At 47.6% G+C, this 11,218-nt stretch overlaps 1 protein-coding gene across 1 annotated transcript in view; it reads left to right on the top strand.

Moving 5' to 3' along the window:
* The first annotated feature begins 850 nt into the window (after positions 1 to 850).
* The window catches only part of LOC124788993, a 129,706-nt gene continuing 119,338 nt past the window's right edge, over positions 851 to 11,218 (top strand). The window contains exon 1 of the mRNA XM_047256280.1: positions 851 to 998. Coding sequence (XP_047112236.1) covers positions 851 to 998 — 148 coding nt within the window. The remainder of the gene's footprint in view (positions 999 to 11,218) is intronic.

Below are 11,218 nucleotides of genomic sequence, written 5' to 3'. Positions count from 1 at the left end.
ACACATCTGAAATGTAACGTCCACTGTTCAAAGTGCCGTCATTGTAAACAAGAGGTGACCGGAACGTGTAACCAATGGCACCCCATACCATCACGCCGGGTGATACGCCAGTATGGCGATGACGAATACACGCTTCCAATGTGCGTTCACCGCGATGTCGCCAAACACGGATGCAACCATCATGATGCTGTAAACAGAACCTGGATTCATCCGAAAAAATGACATTTTGCCATTCGTGCACCCAGGTTCGTCGTTGAGTACACCATCGCAGGCGCTCCTGTCTGTAATGCAGCGTCAAGGGTAACCGCAGTCATGGTATCCGAGCTGATAGTCCATGCTGCTGCAAACGTCGTCGAACTGTTCGTGCAGATGGTTGTTGTCTTGCAAACGCCCACATCTGTTGACTCAGGGATCGAGACGTGGCTGTACGATCCGTTACAGCCATACGGATAAGTTACCTGTCATATCGACTGCTAGCGATACGAGGCCGCTGGGATCCAGCACGGTGTTCCTCCTTACACGGGGCATCCAAACAACGTTTCACCAGGCAACGCCGGTCAACTGCTGTTTGTGTATGAGAAATCGCTTGGAAACTTTCCTCATGTCAGCACGTTGTAGGTGTCGCCACCGGCGCCAACCTTTTCTGAATGCTCTGAAAAACTAATCATTTGCATATCACAGCATCTTCTTCCTGTCGGTTAAATTTCGCGTCTGTAGCACGTCATCTTCGTGGTGTAGCAATTTTAATGGCCAGTAGTGTATTTTGCTAAGCAGCGTCATGCGCTTGTAAACGTTGGGACCGCGGCTGTGGCTGAGACGTGTTGTGTTGATTGCTGTCGCTGCAGGAGGCATGTGGAGCGCGGTGACGGCGGCGGCTGACGGCTCGGCGCCCGCGTCCCGCGCCAAGCACAGCGCCACGCTGCTGGGCGCCCACGTCTACCTGCTGGGCGGCCGCAACGGCAACCTGCCGCTCAAGGACCTCTGGCGCTACAGCCTCGGTGAGTTCAGTCGCCAGCCCGGCATCAAAACTGTACGGTTTACCAATCACCAACCCCAGCATTAAAATTGTGTGGCTACCTTATACCAATCCAGCATCAGAATGGTATTGTCACCAAACACCAGTCCAACGTCAAAATTATAGTCACTAGCCTCCAAACCGAGATCAAAATGGTATGGGTACCAATATATCATCAAAATGGTGTGGTCACCAAAGCAACATCAAAATAGTATCACCCCGGCCAGCAACCAGTCATCAAGATAGTATCATCACCAACCACCAACCCAACATCAAAATGTGATCACTAGCAATCAATCCAATATAAAAATGGTATGGTCACCATGCACCAATCCAACATCAAAATGGTATGATCATCAGCCACCAATCTAATATCAGACTGGTATGGCCACCCATAACCAATCCAGCATCAAAATGACAACATCGCCAGTCACTAACTCAAAATCAAAACAGCATTATCACCAGTCAGTAACACCAAAATAGCATCATCCACCACTGCAACAGCAACCTGCCGCTCGAGGATCTCTGGCGCTACAGCCTCAGTGAGTCCAAGCGCATCACCACCAGTCGTCAGCCCGGCATCAAAACTATATGTTTTACCAATCACCAAATCCAGCATTAAAATTATTTGGCTACCTTATACCAACCCAGCATCTGAACGGTATTGTCACCAAACACCAGTCCAACGTCAAAATTATACAGTCACCAGCCTCCTAACCAGGATCTAAATGGTATGGGTACCATTACCAATATATCATCAAAATGGTATGGTCACCAGTCACCAAAGTAACATCAAAATAGTATGACCCCAGCCAGCAACCAGTTATCAAAATAGTATCATCACCAACCACCAACCCAACGTCAAAATGTGATCACCAGCAATCAATCCAGTATAAAAATCGTATGGTCACCATCCACCAATCCAACATCAAAATGGTATGATCACCAGCCACCAATCTAATATCAGACTGTTATGGCCACCCATAACCAATCCAGCATCAAAATGATTTCACCAGTCACCAACTCAAAATCAAAACAGCATCATCACCAGTCAGTGACTCGACACCAAAATAGCATCATCATCCACCACCTACTCAGCATCAAAATGGCGTTATCACCATTCACAAACTCAATATTAAAATGGCATTGACTCCAGTCACCAACCCAACATCAAAACAGCATCATCAGCATATTTCCGAATTTTTTCTCGAATGGGAAAGTTCAGAATATTCACTCAGGCTTGTGAGTCCAAGCTGAAATATTATCAGACAAACACCATTCCATCATTGCCAATAGCCGTTCTGGTACTGTAATATCTCCGCCCGTTTTCAACATCATGTTAGCACATCATGCAAGGCAATAACATAACGACGGCATATCACCTAAAATCAGCCTACATTTACCAGCTGTCGATACGAGTTATGTAAGTCAGTTCCATCAACCATCCTGGCAGACAGTCAACGGCATGATTGCCATCAACATTTCTGGTCAACGAGTCCAACAGCAGTTTTCAGACGTGAAATCAAGTCAATACTAACGACACAAACACTTTCTGAACGCTAGTGTCACAGAAAACCACACGCCTCCGTAGCACAGGACACTAATGCGCCATCAGCTCTATGTGAGTAGTTAGATCAGAACTGCCCATCACTAACACCACAACATTCGTCAGTTTGACACCAGGCCAGCGCAATCACTCTCCATTCGCCACCAGACCAGCGCCACTATTCATCAGACCAGCATCACTGGTCGACCACCTTACACGAGTCTGCGTTGTCTACTGTGACAATTCCGCTTCCATAACATTGTGATGATAGCCATACTGTTTACATTAAGTTTCCACTCATCTTATGATAGAAAGAAAATATCCATGATCAGTCATGTCATTTTTGTATTAGGATAAAGGTGTTCTTTTAAACATAACATGTTACGTACATTGTCAGTTACAATTAACATAAGAAAATCTGACAAGTAATTAGGGATGATTCTGCTTCAAATATTTCGGGGTAACGTATAACAAGTTTGAAAGAAATGTTCGAATGTGTGTGAATTCCTAAAGGACCAAAGTGCTGAGGTTCTCTATCCCTACACTTACACACTACTTTAAATTATGCTAAGAACAACACGTACACCCATGCCCGAGGGAGGACTCGAACCTCCGGCGGGGCCGGGGTGGCCGAGTGGTTCTAGGCGCTACAGTCTGGAACTGCGCGACCGCTACAGTCGCAGGTTCGAATCCTGCCTCGGGCATGGATGTGTGTGATGTCCTTAGGTTAGTTAGGTTTAAGTAGTTCTAAGTTCTAGGGGACTGATGACCTCAGAAGTTAAGTCCCATAGTGCTCAGAGCCATTTTTGAACCTCCGGCGGGAGGGGCCGCGCAATCAGTGACATGACACCTCTAACCGCGTGGCCACTCTGCGCGGCATAACAACAACCTAGGCACACAAGAATGTCAGTTTCGTGAGTGGGGAGGTAAATGTCAAAGGCTCAGCAAAAAAAAATGGCTCTGAGCACTATGGGACTTAACATCTGTGGTCATCAGTCCCCTAGAACTTAGAACTACTTAAACCTAACTAACCTAAGGACATCACACACATCCATGCCCGAGGCAGGATTCGAACCTGCGACCGTAGCAGTCGCGCGGTTCCGGACTGAGCGCCTAGAACCGCTAGACCACCGCGGCCGGCAAGGCTCTGCAGAAATCTCTCTTAGTTACTATGCTTTAATGGCGCCAAGAGGGAGAGAGAGTCGTAATCATAAGCAGTACGTCTCTCAGGATTAAAAGTGATAATGAAAACGGGGAAAGTGGGTCTATAAATACTGACTTTGGTTATACTTCATTATCTCTAGAATATAAAATTAGTGAATAACTAGAACATAAATGCAGACTGTGAGACCTCATCATTAATATTTTTAAAGAAACTAAACTGTAAAACTATATTGTGAATCTGCTCAAGTTCTCAGCTACAATCATTCTTAAAATTACTTCCTTAATTAGTATCAGTCTTATGTATGTGTATTCCATGGTTTCCATAAATTATTTAAGGGACTGCTCGGATCTTTCCTTTGGGAAAGGCAAAGCTTATGTCCTACACTATTCTTGCTCCTTCGGATACTGTGACCCGCCTCTAATGGTCTCATCGTCAATACGACATTAAACTCGTTACACTCTTTTCTAGGTCTATAAATGGCTTTTCGGGTTCTAAGACTTCGATTTACTCGCTCTTTGTATCGAGATAGGATGCGGATACTCCACGAATTTATTCACACATGTTTTCCGAAAGCCGTATTGGAAAAACTGCTCTAATTCTGCAGTTTCCGTACACCCCCCCCCCCCTGATTTATCATTATCTTGTTCTTTTTTCCGGTCAGAATATAATTCCTATGATATTTCAGTGTGACAGTGCCGCAGTTTCTTCATTTATTCATGCTTACATTGAAATGTTGATACCGTAACAGAATAATTATACAGAGAGAGCCATTCAGCATGCCTCCTATTTTTGTAAAAAAGTATTATTTCAAAAGTTTAGCACCTAGTTTTTAACGGATTTCGACGTATGTTCAGAGATAAAAAAAAAATATAAAATGGTTTATTGGTTTCGGTTCTTTAGTATTTACAGTGACAGGCAACCGAAATAGTTGTACCTGTGACGTTACTAAAACAGGACCTCTGGTGCCTCGATAAATGTAACAGGAACGTGGTAACTGCGTTGATCTTGCCAGAATTTAATCTGATCGCTCCAGCGATACTCACCCACAAGGTGACGAAGACACGAGATCATATCACGTTTGATCGTGGGCAGATCACATGAAACGCTGCATTCGGAAAATCGTGCAGGCACGACTTTTCACAAGAGCCAGAGCGTAAGTACCTATAAATCCTGGGGAATCGTCACCGCCAAGGTCAACTGTCGTGGTCAGCATGGGGTAGATGCGGGTTTGGTTTGAATCAAACGATACAGAGGTGGCAGTGCCTACGACCAGTCAGTCAATGTTGAAGAAAAAAATTGGGGATACAGAGGGCAGGCTTCATTCACGAGCTCCTCTATTATCTACTACCATCATAACAGCTCACTGACGTTACAAAGGGCACAGAAACAGGCATGTTGGAACATGGAACTAGTCGCTTAGGCTAATGACTCACGGTGTTGACGCACAGCTCTCTCAAGACATGAGGCATCGAAACGCTAGTGAGTCAGTGGGTCTCTCTTTGTAGTAAAGTAGGTACAGGTCAGGCTGGTGTAGGGATACTCGTATATTCCCATTTACCTGTGATGAAGCTGACACCTCGAATGTAGGCCATTTTCGCTCGTAGACGTACAGGTGAAGGCTTCTGTGCATATTCTCTTTCGGCAGGAGCACTTCGATGAAGAATTGTTCATTCAACAAGCCACTGAACCAGTGCTGTGCTCCCTGTGACATAAATGTTGTAAGTGTGTAGTACGTGAGATGGGTACAAAGTAACCCAAATATCGCTTGCTTCTCGAAGCTCTCAAATACAATGGAAAACAGACTCCCGTGATCATAGAATGAAGGCTTTCACGGCAGGTGTTGTCATCACTTAATACTTCCGGTCTGAGATGCCGTGGTCCATACATAAGACTCTCCCCTGACGTTTCACGTTCGACTGCGGAAGGCATCTTCTGAGGACAATCGGCGAACTGCAACGAGAGCGCGAGTGAGCGCCGTATATATAAGCCATCCAGAGGGCGCCGCTGTCAATCACGTGACGTCGACTGTGCTATGATCTCTGATATTGCCAACTTATTAAAATTATTGCAGTGTTTGGCAATCTCAATGGCCTCTCTGTACATTCGCGCATTATAATGTGACGTCTTTGCTATGACGGTCGTCTCACTAAACTTTATTTCATGATCATCTTCCTGAAACACATGTTTCGAGGTGGCAGTTCCTTTTATGTTCACCCAGACGGGTGTTGACGCTTCTTTCTTTTTGTACCTATATAGACCTGTAGACGTCGCATTATTATGCGCAAATGTACAGAGAGGCCATTGAGATTGCCAAACACTGCAATAATTTTAATAGAAAAGATGACGGCATTAAGCTGGATAAGATATGGATGTCAACATTGCAGCAACAGCGTGACAATAGATTAATTTCAATTGAGAAAATTGGAAATGTCAGAGATCATAGCACAGTCGACGTCACGTGATTGACAGCGGTGCCCTCTGGATGGCTTATATATACGGCGCTCACTAGTGCTCTCGTTGCAGTTCGCCGATTGTCCTCGGATGATGCCTTCCGCATTCGAAGGCGAAACGTCAGGGGAGAGTCTTATGTATGGACCACAGCATCTCAGCCCGGAAGTGTTAAGTGAAGACTCCCTTGCGTCCACGCATAACAAGACACAGTATATTGATGTGAACGGAGCCTTGAAAAGACACAGAAGAGGAGCCAGTTAGCGTTGCTCCGCGCATATACCGGGTGATCAAAAAGTCAGTATAAATTTGGAAACTTAATAAACCACGGAATAATATACATAGAGAGGTAAAAATTGACACACATGCTTGGAATGACATGGGGTTTTATTAGAACCAAAAAAGAAAAACCATATTGCTAGACGCGTGAAAGATCTCTTGCGCGCGTCGTTTGGTGATGATCGTGTGCTCAGCCGCCACTTTCGTCATGCTTGGCCTCCCAGGTCCCCAGACCTCAGTCCGTGCAATTATTGGCTTTGGGGTTACCTGAAGTCGCAAGTGTATCGTGATCGACCGACATCTCTAGGGATGCTGAAAGACAACATCCGACGCCAATGCCTCACCATAGCTCCGGACATGCTTTACAGTGCTGTTCACAACATTATTCCTCGACTACAGCTATTGTTGAGGAATGTTGGTGGACATATTGAGCATTTCCTGTAAAGAACATCATCTTTGCTTTACCTTACTTCGTTATGCTAATTATTGCTATTCTGATCAGATGAAGCGCCATCTGTCGGACATTTTTTGATCGTTTGTATTTTTTTGGTTCTAATAAAACCCCATGTCATTCCATGCATGTGTGTGTCAATTCGTACCTCTCTATCTACATTATTCCGTGATTTATTCAGTTTTCAAATTTATACTGACTTTTTGATCACCCGGTATATGTGTGATACACCAACAGACAGCGCGATGGAGACATCGTCGCGCGCACGGCTCCCACAAGCGGCCTTCAGTGGGCAGCCCGCGGTTATACAATTGAGGCCGATTCAAACATGCACGCTCGGCGACAAAACACTCGGCGCACACACAGTAGTTGCAGGATGTAGCACACTTCTCCCACGTGCGAAGTGGACGCTCAGGTGACGGAGAAGCCTCTGGCGGCCTGACAAGATACACATCCATCGAGTCCGGAGCAGCGGCAGCAGCTGGTGCCGACGGCGGGGGGCGGGGGGGACTATGTGCCGGGCGGGCACAGGAGCAAAAGACCATAACGCGCAGGAAAGCGGGCTCTTCCGCGGCCGATGGGCCTGTGCGGCGCCCGACCACATCACCGAAGAGGAGGGTGCTAACGCCAGCTCGACGTCGTCATCAGCAGGCAGGTCTCAGTGCGGAGGCGAGGTTGGGGGGGGGGGGGGGGGGGTGGCATGGCTAGACCCATCAGCGACGATGGCTGATATGATGGACAGGGGGCCGCTGGAGGCGGCCAGACCAGAACTGCAGGCTGCAGCAACGGACCCAAGGCCAGAGACAGACTGGTACTTGGCGCCGGCAAGCTGGAACCCAGAATGTCACATCTGCAGAAGGCAGCCAGTGGGAGGGGGGGCGCCTCCACAGCAGGCGACGACGGGCTCGAGGCAGAGGACAGTGGGGCAGGCCGCGGCGATGCCGGACACAGCCGCAAACAGAGAGCTTCCGGTGACAGTGGGTGCACGATTTATCAAGGTGGTACGACACCAGCCCATCGTCCATACGGACATCACACAGACGGCAACACCGGCAGTGGACAACAGTAGCTACTATTCACTCGGGCCAGCGACCAAACCTCGCGCCCATACTGGCGATCCTGGTGCGAAGCGGCTGGACAAACCTGATCGCGGCAGAAGGTGGAGGAACATGTGTGACTGCCGGCCGTAAAGCAACTCAGCCGGGCTCCACTCCCCAATAGGCGTAAAGTGATAGGTGCTCAGAAAACGGAGAAAGGCGTCGATCGGAAAAGAACCCACAACAGACTTTTTCATTTGGGTCTTGAATGTACGCACTAGTCATTCTGCCTCGCCATTTGATTGAAGATTGAATGGCAGAGCCGTAACATGACGAATGCCGTGACAAGAACAGAACAGTTGAGAAATGTGAGAAACGAACTAGATCATTATCGGAAACTAAGGTGCAAGGCAACCTCGCAATAGCAAACACCCTCAAAAGCATACGAATTTCGACCCCAGTCGATGTCGACACACACCGGAGAATGTAAGGAAATCAGGAAGCAAGAGCCAGCAGGAATTCAAGAAGGGACCTGCAACGTCTACGTGAATGCGTTCCCATGGCTGGCGTAGGACAGGCCAGGGGGACAGAGACTCCCTGGGAGCCCCTTTTTGTCGGGCGCACTGCTCACAAGCCGCGACAAACCGGGCAATTTCGCCATCAATCCCTGGCCAAAAAACATGTCGCCCAGCTGACGGTTTAGTGATAGAAACTCCTCAGTAGTCCTGATGGAGAAGATGTAGATCCTCGCGCCGTAACGCAGTGAGAATGCCCTGGAGGAGAGGTCTTCCGCAGACAACAGTAAAGCACCGCCAAAAACATAAAGACGATGCCGTAAGGAAAATTAGTTGCACAGAGAGCTCGAAGCCTGACCCGGTGGTTTATCTGGCTAGCCCTGTCGAACAAACCGAACTACCCGTTGGGGAACGGGGTTGGCGGCAATGGTAGCTGCTATGCCCGAGCTTGTAGGCTACTTGGGAAAACCCCGAGCGCGGCCTGCGTTTCAGTGTCAACATGGAAGCAAAGTAGCTCTTCACGATCAATGGAATCAGGTCTCAAAGGAAGATGGGACATGAGATGTTTAGACATGGGTCGAAAACGGATTTCATAACTGTAGCTAGACCGGAAGAGCGCCGAGCGTTGGAGACGATACGCTAACGTGTCAGGCAAGAGAGTGCGAGGGTTAAACAGGGAAACCAAGGGTTTATGGTTAGTAATAAGGTACAACTTGGAGCCATACGAAAAAACCTGAAATTTCTTGACAGCATAGATGATGGCAATAACCTCTTTATCCGCCTTAGAGTAACGCTGCTGGGCCGCAGTGAGAGATTTAGAGGTAAAAGCAACAGGTCGTTCAGAGCCCCCGGCATATCGGTGCATTAGGACCGCGATGAGGCCATACTGTGAGGTGTCAGTGGCCAAAACTATGTGCTGGTCCGAAGAGAAGTACACTACTGGCCATTAAAATTGCTACACCATGAAGATGACGTGCTACAGACGCGAAATTTAACCGACAGGAGAAGATGCTGTTATAAGCAAATGATCAGCTTTTCAGAGCATTCACACAAGGTATGCGCCGATGGCGACACCTAAAACGTGCTGACATGAGGAAAGTTTCCAACCGCTTTCTCATACACAAACAGCAGTTGACCCGCGTTGCCTGGTGAAACGTTGTTGTGATGCCTCGTGTAAGGAGGAGAAATGCGTACCATCACGTTTACGACCTTGATAAAGGTCGGATTGTAGCCTATAGCGATTACGGTTTATCGTGTCGCGACATTGCTGCTCGCGTTGGTCGAGATCCAATGACTGTTAGCAGAATATGGAGTCGGTGGGTTCAGGAGGGTAATACGGAACGCCGTGCTGGATCCCATCGGCCACGTATCACTAGCAGTCGAGATGACAGGCATCTTAGCCGCATGGCTGTAGCGGATCGTGCAGCCAAGTCTCGAGCCGTGAGTCAACAGATGGGGACGTTTGCAAGACAACAACCATCTGCACGAACAGTTCGACGACTTTTGCTGCAGCATGGACTATCAGCTCGGAGACCATGGCTACGGTTACCCTTGACGCTGCATCACAGACAGGAGCGCCTGCGATGGTGTACTCAACGACGAACCTGGGTGCACGAATGGCAAAATGTCATTTTTTCGCATGAATCCAGGTTCTGTTTACAGCATCATGATGGTCGCATCCGTGTTTGGCGACATCACGGTGAACGCACATTGGAACCGTTTATTCGTCATCGCCATACTGGCGTATCACCCGGCGTGATGGTATGGGGTGCCATTGGTTACATGTCTCGGTCACCTTGTTCGCATTGATGGCACTTTGAACATTGGACGTTACATTCCAGATGTGTTACGACCCGTGGCTCTACCCTTCATTCGATCCCTGCGAAACCCTACATTTCAGCAGGATAATGCACGATCGCATGTTGCAGGTCCTGTATGGACCTTTCTGGATACAGGTAATGTTCGACTGCTGCCCTGGCCAGTACATTCTCCAGATCACCAACCAACTGAAAATGTCTGGCCAATGGTGACCGAGCAACTGGCTCGTCGCAACAAGTCAGTCACTACTCTTGATGAACTGTGGTATCGTGTTGAAGCTGCTTGGGCATCTTTACCTGTACACGCCATCCAAGCTCTGTTCGACTCAAAGCCCAGGAGTATAAAGGCCGTTATTACGGCCAGAGGTGGTTGTTCTGGGTACTGATTTCTCAGGATCTATGGACCCACATTGCGAGAAAATGTAATTACATGTCAGTTTTAGTGTAATATATTTGTCCAATCAATACCCGTTTATCATCTGCATTTTATCTTGGTGTAGCAATTTTAATGGCCAGTAGTGTAGCTAAACAAAGGGCCTTAAAAGTGGAGATGTGTTCTGGCAGAGGTCGAAACTCAGCCCGCATGACCTCGAACACAAAATAAATAACAGAAGGCTGCAAAAATTGATTTCGCGAGATTGTGCCGTAAGCTCGCGGTTTGCAAGTCAGAAAACAATATGTGCAGATTTTGCAAGTGATCAGCCGTGGAGGCAGGCTCTAAAAATGGTTGGATAACTGCAGGGGCGCTAACCACATCAAAAGGAGGGCGCAAATATTGATAGAGATCAAAAGGAGTATTGAGAACCAGAACTCGCTGAGATTCTTCGTCCGCAGGAACCTGCAGATGCTCTTTAGACAAATCAATTTTAGAAAGTACTGGCCTCTCAATAATTTCGCCAACAGTTCCTGCTGGAATGGGCGAGGATACTTAAGCACGATTGACTG

The sequence above is a fragment of the Schistocerca piceifrons genome, chromosome 3 (assembly GCF_021461385.2).
Source record: "Schistocerca piceifrons isolate TAMUIC-IGC-003096 chromosome 3, iqSchPice1.1, whole genome shotgun sequence".
Lineage (NCBI taxonomy): Eukaryota > Metazoa > Arthropoda > Insecta > Orthoptera > Acrididae > Schistocerca > Schistocerca piceifrons.
The sequence above is the reverse complement of the archived record's forward strand: the minus strand, read 5'-3'. Positions and strand labels throughout refer to the sequence as shown.